This window comes from Pristiophorus japonicus, chromosome 7 (genome assembly GCF_044704955.1).
Source record: "Pristiophorus japonicus isolate sPriJap1 chromosome 7, sPriJap1.hap1, whole genome shotgun sequence".
Classification (NCBI taxonomy): Eukaryota; Metazoa; Chordata; class Chondrichthyes; family Pristiophoridae; genus Pristiophorus; species Pristiophorus japonicus.
In genome coordinates this window covers 119,925,979-119,949,921 of record NC_091983.1, presented here as the reverse complement: position 1 = coordinate 119,949,921, position 23,943 = coordinate 119,925,979, and the positions used below count along the sequence as shown (strand labels likewise).

Here is a 23,943-nt window from a genome sequence, read left to right as displayed (position 1 = left end):
CACTTCCATTTGACCCAGCCATACATTGAAACCCATGAATTCCACAGCATTTCACCCCAAATTTCTTATATGCTCCAAATACTTTGTCAGCCCAGGATACGCCTGATCCTAATTGTCTACTTAATGAAGGTGATCTTTGTGCACATCCTTTTCCCTGTGTGCTCATTTCCATATCATTAGCATTGATATTCATATTAATATAAGCCTCATGCATGTATTTAAGAGCACTGTAGGTCAGCCTACCTTCTGTTCAGTAGGAGGGGGAGGGAAAGGAAGAACGCGAAGAAATTGGGGAGAAAATATTGTTGCCAAGTCTCTGTCAGGCATTTGAAGAGCGTGATCTCCTCCTCTATTGGCTTCAGGAAGTGCATACCCGGCAAGAACTGTATGAAAGAGAAAGGGGAGAAGTGGTAATACTAATACATTCCTGGCCATGACAGCTAACATAACTGTTACTGTCATGTGGAGTTTTACAGGGTACTGATTAAATTAAGTGTGCTAACTACTTTCTGATCATTACCTTTGTAATAGGGAGATGAATAATAATCTAATGGTATGTGCTTGTTTGTCTAATAACCATTTCCTTGTTCTGCCATCCTCACTTCGGCATCAATATCACACTCTTTTAGGTAGGAAAATTGATGGTATTTTTGCTTGTACAGTATGAGAAGGGGAAAATCCTGGCATTAGCCATACATGTTGGTGTGTTAATGTGCTATGTCAGGAAGAAGCTTGTATCAATCATCATCATTCATATAGTGTTCTTTCTTTTAAATCTTGACCTGTGAAATATTGTAAGTATTGTCACATTAATTTAAAATGTAAGCAATTTAATGCTTTTGACCAACTCCACGAGAAACTGGATTAACACTACCCAAATTCATTGGGGTACAGCAGTGTAGTGTAGTGATTATGGGCCCAAGTTTCCGCACAATAAAAAACAGGCGCCCCTCCGAGCTGGGCGCCCATTTTTCGCGCCTAAAACGGCGCCGGAAAAAAAACGCGCGATTCTGGAGCGCCCTGCAGCGCCTTGTCTGTTTGGCGCGGCGCCCAGGAGGGCGGAGCCTACACTCGCGCCGATTTTGTAAGTGGGAGGGGGCGGGTACCATTTAAATGAGTTTTTTTTCCTGCCGGCAACGCTGCGCGTGCGCGTTGGAGTGTTCGCGCACGCGCAGTGTGAAGAAAATATTGGCACTTGGCCATTTTTGTAGTTCTTTGTAGCTGTTTAATTTTTGAACATTTTTTAATAAAAACATATTGCCATCAGCACTGAGGCTTCTTGCAGCAGTGAGAAGGCTGCAGGAAGCCTCAGACAGTTGAGGCAGCCATTTCCCTCCCCCAGCGGGAACGAACGGCTTTCTCCTCCCCCGCCCCCCCCCCGCGGGAACGAATGGCTTTCTCCTCTTCCCCCCCCCCCCCCTCCCCGTGGGAACGAACGGCTTTCTGCTCCCCTTCCCCCGCCCCCCCCCCCCCCCGCGGGAACGAATGGCTTTCTCCTCTTCCCCCCCCCCCCCCCCTCCCCGTGGGAACGAACGGCTTTCTCCTCCCCTTCCCCCGCCCCCCCCCCCCCCCCCCCCCCTGCGGGAACGAACGCCTGCAGCATTCTCCCTGGCTGAAGCACTTTCACACAGGTAGGAAGATGGTTTATTTAATCTTTTCTTTGCTTATAAATGTTTATTCAGGTAGGATTTATTTGTATAATATTTTTATAAGTAGAAATAAGGATTTATTATAGAATTTAATGACTTCCCTTCCCCCCCCACCTTGTTCTGGACGCCTAATTTGTAACCTGCGCCTGATTTTTTAATGTGTAGACAAGGTTTTTTCAGTTCTACAAAAATCTTCACTTGCTCCATTCTAAGTTAGTTTGGAGTACGTTTTCACTGTGGAAACTTTGAAATCAGGCGTCAGTGGCCGGACACGCCCCCTTTTGAAGAAAAAATTCTGTTCCAAAGTGGAACTGTTCTAACTGACTCGAACTGCAGAAAAAAAAATGTGGAGAATTGCGATTTCTAAGATAGTCCGTTCTCCACCAGTTGCTCCTAAAAATCAGGCGCAAATCAAGTGGAAACTTGGGCCCATTGTTACTGGGCTCGTAATCCAGAGAGCATGACTTCAAATCCTACCATGGGGTAGTTTACAAATTTGAATGCAATTTTAAAAAATCTGGAAATAAAAAGCTGGTATCAGTTGAAGGTGGGTTACCGTTAAAAAAAAAACCTCAACTCATTCGCTAATGTCCGTTAGGGAACAAAACCTGCCATCGTTATCGTTCTGGCCTGTATGTGACTCCAGTTCCACACCAACGAGATTAACTCTTAACTGACTACGAAGCTACTCAGTTGTATCAAATCACTATGTAATTCAAGAAGGTGGTCCAGCATCGCCTTTTCAGGGCAACAAATTCTAGCCTTATTAGCTACATCCCGAGAGTGAATTGAAAAAATAATTAATTTCATGTGGGACACTTAAAGCCAGAAGACAAAGGAGACTTTCTCCCCAATAGCCTAACCTGGATTTCAACTCCGGTCCCTGAGGTATCCATGCCAACAATTGGCATTCTTGAGGGGCCTGGTCAGCACATTGCTGACAAAATTGGTGCAGCTCTTTTCTCCCCCACCCTGTACGGGTCCTTCTGGGTCCGATGACACATGCTGGTTTTGATTTGGGGGATTTTATCCCATCACCCGACCTTTTCTTGCCCATCGAGGGTAGGGGGTTAAAATCGGGGTCTGAGTGTCTGAAGTGGAAAGTATTCCATTCACCAGCATTTTCTCCATGCCCTGTGCACAAACAAATCACATGTACTGTTTGAGTTTTGTTTTCAACTTTCTGTCTGGGAAAAAAAACTTGTATTTAGGTCTTTATTTTATCCCTTTATAATAACATTAAAAGTTTCTGTAAAATTATGGTTTTCAGATTTTTGAAGACTTTTGTTACGATTTAATAATCTGGAGTTTTCATGGAGCTTATTATGGGGCTGGTAGAGTGCTGTGGTGCCTTACTCCATATTGCCACTGAGTAGAATAAAAATATAAACAACAACTTGCATTTATATAGCACCTTTTAACACAATAAAACATCCCCAAGGCGCTTCACGGGAATGTTATCAAACAACATTTGACACTGAGCCACATAAGGAAATATTAGGGCAAATGACAAAAAGCTTGCTCAAAGAGGTAGGTTTTAAGCATATTCTTAAAGGTGGGTAGAGGGGCGGAGAGGTTTAGCGAGGAAATTCCAGAGCTTAGGGCCTCGGCAGCTAAAGGCACTGCCGCCATTGGTAGAACGATTAAAATCGGGGCTGCACAAGATGCCAGAATTGAAGGAGTGCACATATGGGTTGTAGGGCTGGAGGAGATTACCGACAGAGGGAGGGGCGAGGTCATTGAGGGATTTGAAAACAATGATGCGAATTTTAAAATCAAGGCATTGCTCAACTGGGCACCAGTGTAGGTTAGCGAGCACAGGAGTGATGGGTGAATGGGATTTAGTGCGGGTTAGGATACGGGCAAGTGAGTTTTGGATGACCTCAAGTTTATGTAGGGTAGAATGTGGGAGGCTGGCCAGCAGTGTGTTGAAATAGTCAAGTCTAGAGGTAACAAAAGTATCGATGAGGGTTTCAGCAGCAGATGAGCTGAGGCAAGTGCGAAGCTGGGTGACGTTATGGAGGTGGAAATAGGCGGTTTCAGTGATGGCGGGATATGTGGTTGGCAACTCATCTCTGGGTCAAATATGACATCAAGGCTGCGAACAATCTGGTTCAGACTCACAGTTGCCAGGGAGATGGATAGAGTCGGTGGCTAGGGAAGAGAGTTTGTGGCGGGGTCCAAAGACAATGGCTTCCCAAAACAAAGTTCTTCCCAACAAAGTCACCTAACCACCTTCCAAATTCATTTCCTTCTGTGTTTTCCTCTGGAAAATACTGCTCCCAAGCGTTGTAAATATCACTTTCAAACTGCTAACTGAGTCACCTTCGGCCTTTCATTCAACATGGTACATCTACAGCTAACAATGAGGAGCAGCGAGAGATCTTGGCAGAGGTACGTCGAATGTTTCTAGCGGAGGAGCGGCGAGAGATCGTGGCGGAGGTGTGGCAAATGAGGGTGTGGGCCCAGGGGCAGCCCACACTGCGATGTATGTGCGCTCTAGGTCAGTGCAGCAGAGCTGGTCTTCAGTCGTCCTGGCTAACTCTTGCCACTGGATAAAGGCCTAGCTCTGTCAAGCCCGTGTGGTGGCTGATGTGCAGCGGTCACCACACGTTAAAAAAAAATTCACGCACAGGCACCTTCCACCCCTGGAGTTCAGGACTGGAATATTGGGTCCTTCATTGAAACATCTGTGAACTCATATGGAAGCAAGACATCCTCGTTCGAGGGTCCGCATATGATGATGATGATTAAGTTGGAGGAAATTTCCGCTCATCCAGTACTGGATGTCAGACAAGCAGATACAATTTAATAAAGCAAGGAATGGAAGTATACACTTAGTGGAAAGGCGCTGAAGAAGGTGGATGAATGGAGAGATCCAGATACATAGTTCCCTGACAGTTTGATCGCAGGTCGATAAAACCTTTTTTTTTAAAAAAAAGCCAATAGCATTTGGGGTTTTAGAAATAGAGATGTAGAGTACAAGTGTTAAGAAATAATAATAAATTTGTGCAAAAAATTGGTTAGAACACTGTGTGCAGTTTTTGGTGCACCATTATTAAAAGGGCATTAAAGCCATAGATTCATTAGAATAAAGCCAGGAATGGGAAACAATAGTTATGAGGAGAATATTTCCACAGGAGCACAGTAGGCTATAAAGAGATTTATTAAAGCTTTAAAATTGTGAACTGTTTTGATAGAGTGAATAGAGAAAGACTATCTGGAAATTCGGTGACATGGTCATCAACTTAATACAGGACTGTAGGGAGAGAGTGAGGCAGAGGGATTATTTTGGATTGCTCCAGCAAAGAGCCAGCACAGACACAATGGCCTCCTCCTGACATCTATGGTACCAGCTTTAAATGTTTTCTTGTCACTGCCTGTATTCTAAATGTTATGTGGTCTTGTTAATGAATGTTTTAATGGTGGCCTATTTTCTTCGCTTACTGCTTAACTTAAGCACATTCAATGTTTTTTCTTAATGCTTCCATGTGCCAGTTACCCTGCCCAGCATTCAATTAGCATGCCAGCTATGAGGTAATGTAACCTGTGTTGACTGAACTGAGACATAGCTAGGTGTTAGCTTTAAGACTTGTTTGAACTGCATTAACTAATTGTTAAATTAAAAAACATTTTATGATTTTGGGAAGGAACTAAGGGCTAGAATTTCCACTCCATTTCCAGCAGTTTTCTCGGCGATACTGCTCATTTTTGGTGGAAAACCACTCGGCGAAAATTTCCATTCCATTTCTCAGAGTTCCGCTGGTGGTTTCGAAATATCGCTAGGGAGCGGACCGCCAAAAAAACCGTTACCGCCCAAGTTTGGGCTCAGCGGTGACCCGTCGGTAAGATCGAAAAAACCACCCACGAAAAGCAGCCGGAGCTAGGCGGTAGGTAAGTAGCCCTGCAAAGAAAGGTAAGTCAGTGTTAATTATAATTTTAAAATTATTTTACAGCGATGAAATTAAAAAGGGTCTTGAGAATGTTTTCTGATTTCTTTATTTTGTTTCTTGGAAAAAATATTTTTTGTATTTTTCCCCCTCCCTAGGCCCAACCGCAGCCTCAGTCTAAATTAGAGTAATTACCACCCATTTTGATTAAGAACTGCCCAATTTGCCCAAGATCACGTTTAACCGCCGAAAATCTATGTGTAAGATCCATTTTCTTGCCGGATGGTATTTCTTTCCTTTGTGCAGTTTCGCCAGCGTTAATTTAAGAATCTTAGCGATCTTTTGGGCAGCAATCCGGCAGTGACGGGTTTTATGGAAATTCTAGCCCTAAATGTTTTCAAAACTTTCTCCAAGGCTTGGCAACATTTTTTGTTTTAAATTTGAGAAATTGGTGAATTGGTAAAGATGGTATTGATTTCTGGTAAATCCTGTGCAGGTTCTATTGAGATGTTTGCTTGCCAATCAAGGTAGATAAAACCAGATTAGCACTAGAGTTACAAAGTCAATTTGCTTACATTAGACTTTGTAAAGTTTTAAGCTTTATTTCCCCTACACTTAAATGTCAACATCAGTACCTCTTAAAAGTCAAAACTGAGTTGAGATTGCCTCCAACACCTTTTATACGTTTTTTGGAATACTTTTATTTTGATAAGATTACACAATCAGACAACTGGCTTGGGGAATGACATGGTCCAATGATGTCATAGAGCTGAATTAATATTTGTGGACAGTAAACATATATTTTAACTTCTACCTCATTGATACTAACAAACAGGAGCTTAATAAAGACATGGTTCCTAATGGTTCCCATGTGCCATTATGAGCATCACAAATCCAAGAAGCCAACTTAGATCAAACCAAGTTTTGTTGGTTTGAAAAAGCACTTTTACATTTAGGATGCGTGCAAAAACAATCAACAACAACCAGAAAATATAGCTTTAATTAGTCCGACTGCCTTTCTCCTGGTTCTTCACTGACATGGTTTTGAAACCACCTACTACTACCATGGATTCTACAATTAAATACTTAAGCTGGGAGAGGGTATAAGAAGTATTTTTTTGCTAAGAAGTATTAGCCTAGAAATTTCTGTTGGTGATACGAGCAGACAACTCTAACACATTCATAGGACATTCCTCTGTCTGCTATTATAATGTAGACATTACTTAGTTTATTTTAAATGGGTGGACATAAAATAGAGGAACGTCATACAAACAAACATGTTATGCAGTCGTCAGCTAATATTGGTACCAATAATTTTTGAACTATATCATCTCCTGGACTTATCAGTTCAGTATAGCAGCTATTGTACTTTGCAAATGGTCATAAAACTGCTTAATTTACACTATGAAGAGGGATCGGCATTTGGGTTGACAGCAGCCATGATTTTTGGCCACTGTTGCCTCCTTCCTGTTGGTTAAATCCACACCGCACTACAAACAGGACAATTTATGGTTGCTATCCTGTATGTTAACGTAGTTAGGGTTCTTATCGTATGTGTGTTGTTAAATTTATGTTCTGTTCTTAGAATAATGTTATTTATTAGTTTGTGCCTATATTTTGAGAACATTTTGGCTCCATCACTTTAACATAATGTGCACCTCACCAATAAGCCATAAATGATTTTGAGCCATTGGAATGTGGTTTGACTTACTATTACATTTATAGTTTGGAAGTTCATTAATAAAAAAAGTTGAATTCACTGTTGATGAATACATAATCAGTGCTGTTTTTTTCTGTTAATATAAATTGGAAGTGCATGCGGCAGGCTCGTTTACATAAGACATGATTCTTAGTAAACCTATTAACTTTTACAAAGTCTGTATTGAAATGTGTGAGCCATTTACCCTAACTGTATATACATATGAAATGAATAAAACTGTAAGAACACAAATTATTCAATGTTTCCTGTTACCACAGAAATTCTCCTACATTCAAATCCTTTGAGGAGCGGATGGAAACTACAGTTAGCAGTCTGAAGGTAAAGATTTTGCCGTCATAGTTGATGGTGAAATGTGTTAGCACTGCCATATCCCTCAAACCTACCCAATTACTTTGGTTTGATCTGGTTATATTGCATTTAGAATTGCCGTAGCTGTGAAAATTTCAATTTCACCTTTTATCTTCCTTAGTACATTTGAAATTTCATAATGTTAGATTTGTGCAGTAGCTCTAAATACTTCATTGGTCAATATTTTATATATTTTAAGCAATGAAGCCCCACATTACAGGATGTATTTATCTTGGATCTCTGAATTTATTTTACCCACTAGTGAATGACTCACTGGAAATGAAAATCGGGAGTGATGTATAACTGGCGCTGATCCAATATTCCTGTTACATTATCGTTCAGTGTCAAAATTACCTCCCTGAGGAGTCGTGACCAAGTGCAATATTGAGGTCAAGCAGTGCGAGAGAGCAGGGGACTAATGAAACCCAGGCAGGGGAAAGGAGGAGAAGGAAAAGGGAAGGCATGTCACGTTTCTGGATTTCAGACTTTGCTGCTGTAGAGGGACCATGTTGTATTAATGTTTCAAATATTATTATTGAACTAAATGTAGTTTAGTAATGGATAAATTCACAAGCCACCAGGGGGCCGAAATTCAGATCGCCAGAAAGCTGACGCACTTATGAGTTTTCAGCTGTTACTCACCGCTGGAACTCCTGGTGCAGTAAGTAGATCCATTTTCAGGACTTTGAATTTTTTTCAAAATCCTACAGGAAATGGATCATAATTGAAGCGGGCCTTAGACTCGAAGCCAGGCTGAAAATGGGTCGGAAGTCCCGCCCGCCACTGTTAATCAGTGTGGTTGCATCACCACGCACTCTCCCCTCCGTTAAAGAGAGATGCGATCATTTTTTAACTTTGGCCACTGGGCCACCAGGGAGGGTTTCAGCCGGGCCAGCAGCCTGGCACCCAAGAGGTGGTGCCAGGCTACCCATTGGCGGGCCAGCCGAACCCGGTGCCAGTATTTTGCTAGCCAATCGGCAAGTCGGCCAGAAAAAATTTTTCCACTGCGGCCGAGGCAAAAATATGTTTGCACTGGGCCCTCCCCCTTAAGGGCGGCCGCGCTGCCGGCCCACAGTCACTCTGCAGAGGTACAACGATAGAGAAACCTGTCGGGGTCACCGCGCGACGGGGGATCCACAGAGTGAGGTGAAAATCGCTGAGCCCAATTTTTAGGAATGGCCGCCGCAAACGGGCACAGACTGGTTGTGTTGATAGGGTTAGATGAAGTAGGGCTGGAGGATCATCTGGCATATATACACTGGCACAAATCAGTTGGGTCGAATGGCCTGTTTCTGTACTGTAAATTCTATGTAATTTTATGATCATTCACACCCATTGCTGCTGCAACAATCCTATTCATTTGAACTCAGCACGAGTCATTGTCAAGTTAAGCTGATGGATTCCACTTGAGGAGGTGGGTCATCATTTTGACTAAAAGTTGACGCTGGATTCTGCATTTTAAAAAGATTTTTGGGTATCAGGCTACAAGTGAGGTCTAGTATATTTAAGAGAACCCCATTGAGGGCCTTTGCTGAAGTAAATAGGTTAGGAATGCTGGAGGATAGTTAGGAGATTGTTTGTTTTAAGTTTGATAAGATAACCTACTGAACTGGAAATGCATGAAATGTTCTTTATTTTGGATCAGGACCTGACCCACATCACAAGGGTGGTGATAAAACTTAAAAGGAAATTATATAGTAGAGTAAAGGCTAAAAACGTCATGAAAATCATGAGGATTATGGAAAGTGTAGTCGGGAGGTGAGAGATTAGAAAGGCTGAAAAGGAATATGTAAAATAGTAGTAGATAACATAAAAGGAAATGGTAAGGACTTTTATAAGCCTATAATAAGCAGGAGAATTGTTGAAGGGTTGGAAAGCTGAGGGTTGAAAGAGGCAGTCTAATTGTGCAGGATGAAGATTTGGCAGCGATATCAATATTTTACATTGTTTTTTACAAATGATGGTTTGTAAGTGTACTAGAGAAGGATATGGAACAATTGTTAGAGATAACTATCATGGCACCGTTTACAGCCTGGACACCAAAACTTTATCCCATATGTCTGGGCTACTTTTGAACTCTGGCCCTGGAGTTGAAGGCCTCTTTGGGAATGTTTCATGGCCATTAGATAAAGTGAATCTACTTTTTCTGGCTCTTGTGTTTGGATTATGCCTCCTGCAATCCATTGTATTAAAAGTCCATTTCCCAGATTATTCCTTGAGAGGTGGAGAAGGATGTGGTCTATAAGAGATAGAAAACCAGAAGAGAAAACACCCGCGTGGTGGCAAAAAAGTGACATAGAAATACATAGACGTTACAACAGAAAAGGGACATTCAGCCCAACCAGTCCATGTTGGTACAAAAGCAAAATAATGCAGATGCTGGAAATCTGAAATAGAAACAAAATGCTGGAAATATTCAGCAGGTTAGACAGCGTCTCAAATCAACATAGAGTTCAAAAATTTCAGACCATAACCATTGCCCCTATTTTTTCACATTGCAGCTGTGGATGTTTCTGCCATTCCCCTTTACTCCTCTTCTAGACTCATCTTTTGTTTCTTTACTTGTCCCATTACCATCTCCTTTTGCTTTGTACTATCATTCCTTCTATCATTTAATCTCTCCTGCCTTGCACCCTATCACAAGCCTTCCCTTTTGTTCTTTCTTTCCCTCCCCCCTTTCCCTCCCTCTGCACCTGCTTAAAATCTGTTACATCCTTAACTTTTTGCAGTTCTGACAAAAAGTCTTTGGCCTGAAGCGTTAATGCTGCCTGACCTGCTGAGTATTTCCAGCATTTTCTGTTTCTATTTCAGTCTATGTTGGTGTTTAGAACGATTTGCTCAAAATGAATATAATCACTTTATCTTTTCCTTATCCACATATCTTTCTATCTCCTTTTCTGTCACCCATTTGCTCAATCTAAACTGGAATGTTGACAGTTTCTGCCTCAACCAGTAATCCTGGAAGTGAATTCAACAGCCTCACAACTCTGTATAAAGTGGTTTGCATCACTTTTGTGTATTGCCCTTGATACATGTTAACTTTATATGTGGATAATATAAACTCATTCATTGTGGAGAGCATTTACATGTAGCCAGCCTGCAACCTGTAATGATTAGATAATATTGAGATTGTCAAGATGCAGGAATATTGAGGGTAGCTTAAAATGTTTATAAAATGATCTTACAAAATAACTTTTGGCAATTTTCTACTGATTCTTGCTGGTTGTCCTTCCTCAACTACTGCAAGCTCTCCGATATGTTGCCTAAGTGGCCATTCTTAATTTGTAAGCATATCCACTGTGTTGCCAGGCAAAGTCTAGTCTGATGCTATCCTTACCAAATGTTCACAAGTGCACTTTCAGTAAGAATCATTGAGAATGGGAATTCTGACTGATTTTGTTTTTGCCCTTCTGATGGTAAATATAGTGGCTTTATACTCAGCTTACAGAGTATGGTTTGCAAATCGAATCTGGAATCCTTTGGTTTTTATTAAGTGCAGAATTGTGCTTGAGACTAGCTACTGCTACTTTGTTAAATTTACTGCCCAACTCCAGCCTTCTCATTCATAGTTTTTCTATATACCCTGTTTAAATTCCTTTCCTTTGACAGTAGATAATCCACTGAAAGGTGCTGCATTTACAGAAAACCAAGGTCCATCTCTCCCAATGTGCTTTGCAGCATGTACTTTTGTTCTAAGAAATACCAAAATATATTGATCTACCTATTTTAAAAATTTGATTGTGTAGCAAAATCTGCCCACAGGTGATAGAATGACTGAGTGATAATATTAGCTCCTTTGCATAAACAGGGTCAGAGTCATTGCTAAAGGACTGTTCAATACTCATCTACACAGTGCCAAATTATAAACAATTTCAGGAGAGCTGCATTTAAAAAAAAAAGTTGCATGTGACTTGCCATTTACACAAGCTTTTTATTTCAAACTCATTGTGGAATAGAGACATAAACAATAAAGCTAGGGCGAAACCTTATACTCCAGGTAATCAGCAGGTTAAATAATAGATTGCTAAGTCAGAATTCTTGGTGTTCCCCTCATTTCTACGGTTACATAGACAGTCATGTGTAAGATCCTGCACCAGTATTGTGCATTGTGTGTTGCTGTTACTGCTAGTATGATCAGCATTCCTGTCTGCTTCATATTGTCAAACATTTTTTGACTGGTCTTTGGCCTTTCATTTATCCCAATATAATTATCACCTCAAGCTGGTCTCCCTTCTTTTTAGCTACTTATCCAAACTATTGGAGTTTCCAACTCTTTATCTGAATTATAGAAACATATAAAATTTACAGCGCAGACGGAGGCCATTTTGGCCCATCGTGTCCAGCAGCATAACCCTCAGTCAGCAGCTCTGAAGGTTACATATAGTAGTATAGTATTAGGCAGTCCCTCATATCGAGGATGACTCTCTTCCGCACCAAAAAGGGATGAGTTCACAGGTGTTTCAATGAGGGACCTGACATAAACCTATGAACAATGGCGGAAAGGCAAAGAGCACCTAGCCCAACCAGTCCGCCTCACACAACTGCGACACTCCTTATACTGAAACGTTCTACACTCCATCACAACCGGAGCCATGTGATCTTCTGGGAGACGCAAAAACCAGATTTAAAAACCCAGGCCAATTTAGGGAGAAAAAAATCTGAGAAAATTCCTCTGCGACCATCCATCTAGGCGATCGAAACTAATCCAGGAGATCAGTTATTTATTCTTGAATTGTTGCTCTAGAATTGTTAAAAATGTTCCTGATCCAGTAAGTTTATTGATGAAATGCAATGATGATATTCAGACTGCTATATGGTGGTTATTGGAAGTAACCTGTCTGATGCTGTGAATTTTTCTTAATGCTTTCAATAAATGTTGTGTCTGTTTAGTGTAAAGTTGGTGGGCCTGCCCACAGCAGTGGAAGTTTTGAAGATGTGCTGAATTCTACTGCCAATGCCAGTGTTCAGGAATCAACTTCAGGAAATCGGCCGACTGAAGACTTTGGAGCTTTTTAAATCTTTCCTATTATACGGAGAAGTTTAAACGTATAAACCTTGGTGTTACTAGATTTTGTTTAAAATTCATTGGATCTCTCTATCCTGTGTGGATTGGGGAAGACAACCTAGAATTATTTAAAACAGAATAGTGGGAAGAAGCGTTCTACATTTTATCAATAGAAAGTTGTTTTATGTACTTTATTCAATGGTGAATATTTCTCTACTGTATTTATAAATGTTTATTTGAAATTTATTCTAATCTCTATCTGTACTTGCATTACAACATTGTTGAGTTTCACAGTAAGTTCATGTGCTTCTTTGACCAAAACTTGTAAGAAATGTTTTATTAACCACTGTTCTGAAAATGTAATATATTGTACTGCTGTTTGAGGTCTTGCAGAAAAAAAGAGATTATTTCTTGGTACCAGCTCTATTTGCAACTTATTGACTGTGGTCATGATGTCAAAAGCTTTAAAACTACGTATTTAGAAGTAGAATTAGCTCATTCCAATATTTATTAAATGGATCCTACAAAATAGATGATCAACTAATAACCTGTTCTGTTAAAATAATTTGGTATTGCATTACTGATATAAATTGAATGCACTTTTAAGATATACTTAACATCCAAAATATACAATATTAGCTTTACGTGGATTTGTTTTCATGGGGAGACCGAAGGTGGGCACTAGTTTATGCAGAAGTACAGAGTAATTATTCAGCACTTAGTCACACCCAGTGAAATTAAAAGGAAGGAAAGCGATCAAAATATAATTGATGCTATAAAAGAAATCGACCAAAATGGGAGTCATTCCAAAGATTGTATGAATTGAGAAATACTCTTTTTATTTATTCTACTATTGTACTGTATAAGCTTAGAAAATGTCTTGATCTGCAATCTCTATTTGTGCAGCTAGTGTCACTGTTCCAAAATGAATGTCACTAGCATTGTTAAAATAGATTCCTCTCCCCATCTCCCCAAAAGAAGTAAAGAATTTTAAATTATAAATTTAGGTCAATGTGCTAACTCTCTCAGTGCTGTGGGGGCGGGAGAGGGAAGGGAAGAAGTTTATCCGTTCACTGGGGGAGGAAGGGAAGAAATTAACCCTTTCAGTACCCGGTTTGGGGGGGGGGGGGGAGGAGGAAGAGGAAGTAAGGGAATAAATAGGGAATAAATTAATCTTTTCAGTACTGTGGGGAGGAAGAGATGACTTGAAGCTTTCAAACATATTTTATGTCCCATAACCTTTCCAAAAAAAAAAATTTCCCCCCTCTTATTTGCTGCCATGAAAGTCACTGCTAGGTTAAGATTCCATGAGCACAGTTACCATCCAGTACCGCACCCAAGTGGCCATAATTTACATGCGAGTGTTGGCAATTCTGACATTCAATCATGGACACTTCCAACTACATAGTGATGGGGAACACTAGCCACAATTCCAATCCAAAGATATTGAGGCTAATGGCAGTCCCTCTGCTAACCTCTCAGCAGATGTTAACTAGCTCTGTGCAAACCTGGGACCATCTTGGTCTGTATGCCTCATCAGTTACTGGATAAACTCACTGAGCTATCGGCAGAAACTTTTGCAAAGTTCTAACACAGATTTGTTAATGATAGAGAAGAAACCAACCATGCTTATTAAGTGTAATTTGAAAAAACATTTTGAAAATATTGTTCCTTTTTGGTACCTGGTTGTTGACAAAATCTTATTCCCACTGATACCCCAAAGATTGTATTTCTGGTACACTACCTCAGAGCAGCAGTTACTCTTCTCACTATTGGAATTCAGCTTGACAGTCATACAATTACCTGTAAATATTCATCTTTCAATTTACCTGTGATTGACTAAATGAGTTTGCAATGTTTACAAATTATCCTCTTCAAAGTGATGTGTTTTAATAGCTGCATACAGGATTCTGAATGTCCTTTTGAAATTTTTTTTTTGTGAAAATTGTAACGGTGAAGTGTTTAACAGTTGTATTGTAGTAAAATATTTTAAGGTCTGTCTAGCATTATTTTATTAACTTCCAAATTATTTTAAAGCTATCTAATTTTAACCAATTACTTTGCACAAAGTAATTCAATGTATTTTGCAATGATTGTTATTAACCACTCTAATCAAGCTGTATATGCACATTTTAAGTTAAATAAATACATATGCACCTCAAACACAGGGTGGGAAAGTAGCAGCTTCTTTCAGCATTGGGTTTTTAGATATCAACTGCTTTACTGTTTTTCTTTATTAACACACTTGGGGCTAAAAATTTGCCGACCTTGCGAACAGTTTTTTGGTAATATTTCACCATTTTTCACGAAAAACAAGTTGGCAGGAAATTCAGAGACATCTTGCGGCGGCGGTTTTAAGTACCGCTGGGGAGCGGATTGCCGCTGTGCAAGACTCAAAATATCGCTTTCGCCAAAAATTTGGCTCAGTGTGCACCTGTATTTAGGATGGAAAAGAGCTGCAACGGGAGCAGCCGTAACTATGAAGACCTGCAAAAAAGGTAAGTTAAAGTTTTTATTAATTCTTTTTCAGTGATTCGATAGTTAAGTGTCTTATGAATGTCTTGTGATTTTTTTTTTTGCGTTTTCCCCCTCCCAAGGCCTCTCCCACAGCGGTATCGGCCTTGGATTAAAGTTGCAGAAAATTCGCCGTTTGCCCCATGAATCCCCATGCTACGCAAAGTGAAGCTTGAATTTTAGGCCTCAGAGGTTGCGGAGCAAAGGTGCTATTTTTGGCGAAAAATACCGTTTTCGTCAAAAAACAAATTTCTAGCCCCTATTATTTTGCAATGGGAATTGGTTTTCTCTTCCATTCTGAAAGTGGGGCAACAGTATATAATGCTCGTCGTTTTTTTTTAAACTGGATTCTACCATCTTGTTCTACTTAATGCTTTAAATACAGAAATTTGTAAATGATCAGTTGCTTTTTTTGAGTAGAAATTTATGCCTGATGCTCCTGCTGAAAATTTGTTTTTTACATGTATATTTCATAAACCACTGTACATTTTGATTGCACAGTGCTTACAAAAGCAGCACATTACCTTGGCTCAGTTGTAACATTCAACTCTAAGTCAAAAGGTTATTGATTCAAGCCCATCAAGTCTTGGGCATACAATGTTGCTGGAGATTTCCATGCACTACTGAGGGAGTGCGGCACTGTTGGAGCAGCTACCTTTTTGATGAGACTTTAAACTTCGTTCAAGTGGACATAAAAGATTCCACAGCACGTTTTCAAAGAATAATAGTGTTCTCGCAATATCCTTGACAACATTCAGCTGGAACTGCCAAAAAGTAACTGATCATTCATCGTGTCGTTTGTAGGGCTGTGCCATGTGTTAATTGGTTACCATGTTTGCCTACCAAATGAGTGACTACATTACATTTCAAAAAGCAATTTACTGGCTATGAGGGGCTTTGGGATATCCTGAGGACATGAAGGATGCAGTAAAAATGCATGTTCATTCTTTTAGTGTTGCACTAGGAACAACAGAGCTGCAAGCAATTATAATTTTGTTGGTGTTTTGGATCGATAATAATAGACCCAGGTTTGGGATCTGGATGAATGTTAAATAAGAGACAAGACAAATGAAGTAAAGATAAAACACCGTTTACTGAGAAAAGAAATATAATACAGTTTACGAAGAGAAGTATGATAAGATGCAACAAAGCTCACAGTCTTCGGCCTGTTGGGAACTGCACAACGACAGCTGGTCAGGAGCCTTGGGGGTTCTGGCACCGCTCGTGAATCATGGTCCAAGGTGAAGTTCAAAGAGCTACTGGACAGTTCTGTTCCTTTATACTATTGAACAAACATGGGTGCATGTGGCTTATGGCCAACTCCTAATCTGTAAGGCCCCAGCTGTTCTTCCACAAAGCACAAGACCTCAAGGCGCCGATCGTCCCATAAACCAGATGGTGTGCGCATCAAGGTCTCTCTCTGCATTAACAACATTCCACAAGGCATGAAGCAGAAAACACACTGTAAATGTCGGAATATCATAATTAACCCTATACAATACAGTTGGTCTGAGTTCAGTCAGTAAATGAGGCATGGGAACCAGTGGATGTGGTGTACTTGGACTTCAAAAAGGCATTTGACAAGATGCCACATAAAAGGTTACTGCACAAGATAAAAGTTCACGGGGTTGGTGGTAATATATTAACATGGATAGAGGATTGGCTAACTAACAGAAAACAGAGTAGGGATAAATGGTTCATTCTCTGGTTGGCAACTAGTAATTAGTGGGGTGCCCCCAACTATTTACAATCTATATAAACGACTTGGAAGAAGGGACTGAGTGTAACGTAGCCAAGTTTGCTGACGATACAAAGATGGGAGGAAAAGCACTGTGTGAGGAGGACACAAAAAATCTGCAAAAGGACATAGGCTAAGTGAGTGGCCAAAAATTTGGCAGATGGAGTACAATGTTGGAAAGTGTGAGGTCATGCACTTTGGTAGAAAAAACATCAAAGAGCAAATTATTATTTAAATGGAGAAAGATTACAAAGTGCTGCAGTACAGCGGGACCTGGGGGTACTTGTGCATGAAACACAAAAGGATAGTACGCAGGTGCAGCAAGTGATCAGGAAGGCCAATGGAATCTTGGCCTTTATTGCAAAGGGGATGGAGTATAAAAGCAGGGAAGTCTTGCTACAGCTATATAAGGTATTGGTGAGGCCACACCTGGAATACTGCGAGCAGTTTTGGTTTCCATATTTACAAAAGGATGTACTTGCTTTGAAGGTAGTTCAGAGAAGGTTCACAAGGTTGATTCTGGAGATGAGGTGGTTGACTTATGAGAAAAGGTTGAGTAGGTTGGGCCTCTACTCATTGGAATTCAGAAGAATGAGAGGTGATCTTATCAAAACAAGATTATGAGGAGGCTTGACAAGGTGGATGTAGAAAGGATATTTCCACTAATGGGGGAGACTAGAACTAAAGGGCATGATCTTAGAATAAGGGGCTGCCCATTTAAAACAGATGAGGGGAGGGTTGTAAATCTGTGGAATTCACTGCCTCAGAACTGTGGAAGCTGGAAAATTGAATAAAATTTAAGACAGAAATAGACAGTTTCTTAAATGAGCGGGCAGGGAAGTGGAGCTGAACTGATGATCAGATCAGCCATGATATTGAATGGGAGAGCAGGCTCGAGTAGGCCATACAGCCTACTCCTGTTCCTATTTTTTATGATTAGTGACCTGATGGTAATTGTCCTTTCCTATCCATGACTGGTCACTGTAACTGTTCTGGTTTCTCCTGGATATTGGACTGAGAGGGAGGAGGTTGTGGAGATTGATTTTTCTCCCCTCAAAGTTGTGACTCACCACACTGGTTCCACGGACATCAGGATCCTCCTACTTCAGCTTCAGAGCTAAGTTTGATCTGGTCCTTGCTTGATACCTACATTATCCCTTGTAGTTTCCAGTAAGGATCATTAGATTGTGGTCTGGCGGCAGGAGTCATAGCTGATGTTTCCCCAACTGCACTTATATTTCTATTTCTCTTTCTCGAGCTGTAAATTAGCTATTCATACTGCAAGCTGAGACTGCAGCATTAACGAAGCAAAAACAGAAACCCAAGTAAAACTGAAATATTTGTAAAAAGACATGATTGAGACTGAAATCTACTTGGTTTTATTGTAGCAGTTTATAATGCCATTTGAGCTCATTTAGTTAGTAGTCTTGTAAATACTCAAGTATTCTATGTATAGTTTTTTTTTTAGTTAATGGCATTTTCTAATGTAAAATGAGCAATTTTTTTTGGGGAGGAGGGGGAGGATTTTTGTTCTAGCACCACTCTGATTAAAACAACTGGGGCAATTTTAAAATGCCACTTGGACAGCTGGTGTGGTTTTCAACAGGCCTGTAAAATGGGTGCCAAACACTTCCACCCAAACCATGTTGGAGGCTTGCATTTGCAAACTTGGGTGATCCGCTGGTCGTTGGACCCCATTTCCAATTTTCAAGTACAAATGCGCAAAGGCCACTCCAATAATAGCGTGGAACATTTTTATGGGACAAATACTGTAGCCCAATGGGTAGGTCCCTCTTACTGAAGATTTCCAGCTCAGCTTGCTTATGGAGGCAGGCACCAGATTTTCAGGCCCCTACTTCAGCGAGTGCTCTAAGTGCTGCTGGGCAGCTCACTGACTGTATTCCAAAGAGGCCTAAATCTGAATCGGGCCTCCTGTTGGACGATTTGAACACAGCAGTCAAACCAGAGACTTCACATCCATTTTGCCTGTATATTTAAAACCATCTCCTGCTGAGAATAAAGAAATTGAATGTTTTCTTAGTTGGCCTTCAGATTTTAAATTTTCACTTATCTATTGAAATATATTCTCTACATGCGGGAAAGTCTCAATGTATAAAATTGCTAAGATTTGGTTTTGTTCAGTGTTCAATTTGCTTATTCAAAACAAAAAAGATGCAGTTTTAAAAAATACTGACTTGACTGCTTTAACTCCCAATGCTGTCCGATAGTTTTGTGTTGTGACGCAATAGGTTAGGCTCACTCCCGAGAAGATGGTGTGTCTGAGGTACTGGCTTTTGTTTGTCTGGAATTTCTTTCTGCGTTTAAAGTCGCCACCAGTTGAAGAATTTCAGGGTGATGAAATTTTCCTGTAAGATACAAGTTCATATAAATGCAAGAAGGCAGCAATGAGAAAATGCTATTTATCGAACTAGTTATATATGATTTACTTTTAATCATGGGTTGGAATGCTAATCCCATTTATTTAGCAGGTAAAAACAGAGAGACAGACTATTATCTGAATGGTGACAGATTAGGAAAAGGGAAGGTGCAACGAGACCTGGGTGTCATGGTACATCAGTCATTGAAGGTTGGCATGCAGGTACAGCAGGCGGTTAAGAAAGCAAATGGCATGTTGGCCTTCATAGCGAGGGGATTTGAGTACAGGGGCAGGGAGGTGTTGCTACAGTTGTACAGGGCCTTGGTGAGGCCACACCTGGAGTATTGTGTACAGTTTTGGTCTCCTAACTTGAAGGACATTCTTGCTATTGAGGGAGTGCAGCGAAGATTCACCAGACTGATTCCCGGGATGGTGGGACTGACCTATCAAGAAAGACTGGATCAACTGGGCCTGTATTCACTGGAGTTCAGAAGAGTGAGAGGGGACCTCATAGAAACGTTTAAAATTCTGACGGGTTTGGACAGGTTGGATGCAGGAAGAATGTTCCCAATGTTGGGGAAGTCCAGAACCAGGGGTCACAGTCTAAGGATAAGGGGTAAGCCATTTAGGACCGAGATAAGGAGAAACTTCTTCACCCAGAGAGTGGTGAACCTGTGGAATTCTCTACCACAGGAAGTAGTTGAGGCCAATTCACTAAATATATTCAAAAGGGAGTTAGATGAAGTCCTTACTACTCGGGGGATCAAGGGGTATGGCGTGAAAGCAGGAAGGGGGTACTGAAGTTTCATGTTCAGCCATGAACTCATTGAATGGCGGTGCAGGCTAGAAGGGCTGAATGGCCTGCTCCTGCACCTATTTTCTATGTTTCTATGTTAATATTCAATTAAGAATAGTACAGTGGGATTTTCTGCCTCTCTTCAGACTAAGATTACAAGGTGTAGACGTCAGCCTTCAAGACTGTATGGATCCCTACTGTTACTGTACCTTAGACAAGTAATGGGAATTTAAAGTTTTTCTTCCAGTTGAGTTTTGAAGAACAATGTACTACAGTAGTTACACGTTAAAGCATACAATTCAAAATACATTTTAGAATGAGCTGATGAAATATTACACATTGCAAAGTATTTGATTACTCAGGAAGGCAGGATCTAATTACACAGTCCAGACAAACTGCTGGCCTGTTTTGTTCTCCAAGGGGACCAATCAGAACTTTGGTGTTACAAACTTAAGTAATCCCTTATTGCCTTACTTAATACAGAACCAAGAATAACATTAACCTTTTGTTGAATCGTAAAACTCCTGCAATCGGCCAGGCTTTTGTTCCATCTCTTCATATTCAAAAGCTTGTGTAATCATTTCAAACTGATCCAGTTCTTTCACATATTTGGCTTCAACACTTGACTGGTTCTCGTATTCCTGTAGAAAGGTACATTCAAATAAAAATATATTCCACTGCTTGCAATTACTGAATATACTGCATAGCAAAGATAAGTGGGCACATACCCATAAATTAAATTTTGCATCACAAGTATTAACTGTCGACATCAAGTGTGAGTACAGCAGTGATACAGGTGCTGTATACAAGTACAAATGTGCTCTACAATTCATTACAATCACTAACTGGTGTCATAGGAACAGGAGTAGGCCATTCAGCCCCTCAAGCCTGTTCCGCCATTCAATGGGATCATGGCTAATCTGCGACCTAACTCCATATACCTGCCTTTGGCCAACAAAAATCTTACCAATCTCCGATTTAACATTAACAATTGATCTAGCATCAATTGCTGTTTGCAGAAGAGAGTTCCAAACTTCTACCACCCTTTGTGCCCAAGTTTCCACATGATTTGCGCCTGATTTTTAGGAGCAACTGGTGGAGAACGGACTATCTTAGAAATTGCAATTCTCCACATTTTTTTTTCTGCAGTTCTAGTCAGTTAGAACAGTTTCACTTTGGAACAGAATTTTTTCTTCAAAAGGGGGCGTGTCCGGCCACTGACGCCTGACTTCAAAGTTTCCACAATGAAAACGTACTCCAAACTAACTTAGAATGGAGCAAGTGAAGATTTTTGTAGAACTGAAAAAACCTTGTCTACACATTAAAAAATCAGGCGCAGGTTACAAATTAGGCGTCCAGAACGAGGTGGGGGGGGAGGGGGGAAGGGAAGCCATTAAATTCTATAATAAATCCTTATTTATACTTATACAAATAAATCCAACCTGAATAAAAATTTATAAGCAAAGAAAAGATTAAATAAACCATCTTCCTACCTGTGTGAAAGTGCTTTAGCCTGGGAGAATGCTGCAGGAAGCCTCAAGTTGAGGCAGCCATTCGGTCCCGCGGAGGGGGGGAGGGAGAGAGAAGGAAGCCGTTGGTTCCCACGGGGGGGGGGGGGGGGGGGGGGGAGAGGGAGGAAGAGAGAGGGAAGGAGGCAGCCGTTCGTTCCCGGGGGGGGGGGGGGGGGAGAGGGAGGAAGAGAGAGGGAAGGAGGCAGCCGTTCGTTCCCGGGGGGGGGGGGGGGGGAGCCGTTCGTTCCTGGGGGGGGGAGAGAGAAGAAAGCCGTTGGTTCCCACGGGGGGGGGGTGTGGAGGGAGGAAGAGAGAGGGAAGGAGGCAGCCGTTCGTTCCCGGGGGGGGGGGGGGGGGGGGCGAGGAGAAGAGAGGAGGAAGCCGTTCGTTCCCGGGGAGGAGGAGGAGGCAGCCATTCGTTCACGTGGGAGGGGGAGGGGGGGGGGGGAGCCGTTCGTTCCCGCGGGGGGGGGGGAAGGAGGGAAACGGCTGCCTCAATTTTCTGAGGCTTCCTGCAGCCTTCTCACTGCTGCAAGAAGCCTCAGTGCTGATGGCAATGTGCTTTTATTAAAAAATGTTCAAAAATTAAACAGCTAAAAAGAACTACAAAAATGGCCGAGTGCCAATGTTTCCTTCACACTGCGCGTGCACGAATGCTCCAATGTGCACGCGCAGGGTTGCCGGCAGGAAAAAAAACTAATTTAAATGGTACCCGCCCCCTCCCACTTACAAAATCGGCGCGAGTGGTAGGCTCCGCCCCCCTGGGCGCCGCGCCAAACAGACATGGAGTTGCAGGGCGCTCCAGAATCGCGCGTTTTTTTTTCCGGCGCCGTTTCCGGCGCGAAAACGGGCGCCCAGCTCGGAGGGGCGCCCGTTTTTTATCGTTTGGAAACTTGGGGCCTTTGTGTGTAGAAGTGTTTCCTAACTTCACTCCTGAAATGTCTGGCTCTAATTTTTGGACTATGTCCCCCTAGTCCTAGAATCCCCAACCAGCGGAAATAGTTTCTACCCTATCTGTTCCCCTTAATATCTTGTAAAATTCAATCAGATCATCCCTTAACCTTCTAAATTCTAGGCAATACAACCCTAATTTGTATAATCTCTCCTCATAACTTCTTAACCCTTGATATCTGGGTATCATTCTGGTAAACGTATGCTGAACTCCCTCCAAGGCCAGTATATCCTTCCTGAGGTGTGGTACCCAGAACTGCTCAGTACTCAAGGTGTGGTCTAACCAGGTCTTTGTACAGCTGCAGCATAACTTCTACCCCCTTGTATTCTAGTCCTCTAAATATAAAGGCCGGGATTCCAATAGCCTTTTTGATTATTTTCTGTACCTATTAATGACATTTTAATGATCTATGTACCTGGATCCCCCAAGTCTCTTTTTTTAAGCTTTTCACCATTTAGGAAGTATCTTTTCTATCCTTTTTAGGTCCAAAGTGGATGACCTCACATTGAATGTGTCCATTCCATTCTCTATGAAACTGTTGGCAAATGGCTCAGCAATCTTGACATCACAATTAATATGCTTTTGTATTTTGATCTAAATTTATTTTCTCTTCCTCCTTAAATACCACTCCAGAGACTTGAGTACATAATCGAGGCTGACACTTCAGTGCAGAACTGAGGGAGTGCTGCACTGTCTGATATGCCGTCTTTCGGATGAGACGTTAAACTGAGACCCTGTCTGCCCTCAAGTGGATGTAAAAGATCCCAATGGCACTGAGTTTTTCTGATGTATTGGCCAACCATTATCCTTCAAATAACATCACTAAAGCAGATTTGGTCATTTATCTCATTACAGTTTAACGGGACCTTGCTGAGTGCAAATTGGCTGCTGTGGTTTTCTACATCACAACAGGGACTGCATTTCAAAAGTACTCAGATGGCTATGAAATGATTTGAAATGTACTGAGGACATGAAAGGTGCTATATAAATGCTAGTTATTTTTCTTTATATACATAGGAAATAAATTAGAATGATGCCCAAGCGTATAGTATCAGTGTGTATCAGCAGGCTATTTGACAATGGAGAACATCACAGTTGAGTCCAATCCTTTCTTCATCTCACATCCACATGTTTATTTTCAAATAGTTATGTTGAGTATAAGCTACAAAATGATGTTTCTTTCTCTAGCCCATAGACTCCCAGGTGAATGCAGTGTCCCCACTTCTTTCACAGCTCTGCCCACCAACCCTGCTGGCTGTTCCCTAATCATAGAAATTTACAGCAAATAAGACGACCATTTCGGCCCATCGTGTCTGCGCCGGCCGACCAAGAGCTATCCAGCTGAATCCCATTTTCCAGCTCTTGGTCCGTAGCCCTGTAGGTTATGGCACTTTAAGTGCCCATCCAAGTATTTTTTAAATGTGGTGAGGCTTTCTGCCTCGA

General features: G+C 41.3%; 2 protein-coding genes across 5 annotated transcripts in view; one reads left to right on the top strand and one right to left on the bottom strand.

Moving 5' to 3' along the window:
* tpd52l1 (tpd52 like 1) overlaps nt 1–14,678 on the top strand; it is a 74,973-nt gene extending 60,295 nt beyond the window's left edge. The window contains exons 6-7 of one of the 3 annotated variants that reach the window (XM_070885293.1): nt 7,517–7,577; nt 12,498–14,678. In XM_070885293.1, the coding sequence (XP_070741394.1) occupies nt 7,517–7,577; nt 12,498–12,623 (187 nt within the window). In that variant the 3' untranslated portion in view covers nt 12,624–14,678. The other 2 variants (XM_070885294.1, XM_070885295.1) reach the window with 2 other exon arrangements.
* hddc2 (HD domain containing 2) overlaps nt 314–23,943 on the bottom strand; it is a 189,086-nt gene continuing 165,456 nt past the window's right edge. Inside the window, exons 7-9 of one of the 2 annotated variants that reach the window (XR_011593869.1) lie at nt 20,540–20,678; nt 19,060–19,230; nt 314–383 (exon numbers count right to left, since the gene is read on the bottom strand). Coding sequence is in view for 1 of the 2 variants with exons in the window: in XM_070885292.1 (XP_070741393.1) it covers nt 19,121–19,230; nt 20,540–20,678 (249 nt within the window). In the remaining variant the exon portion in view is untranslated. Of the gene's footprint in view, nt 384–16,200; nt 19,231–20,539; nt 20,679–23,943 lie in introns of those variants that run through there. The other variant, XM_070885292.1, reaches the window with a different exon arrangement.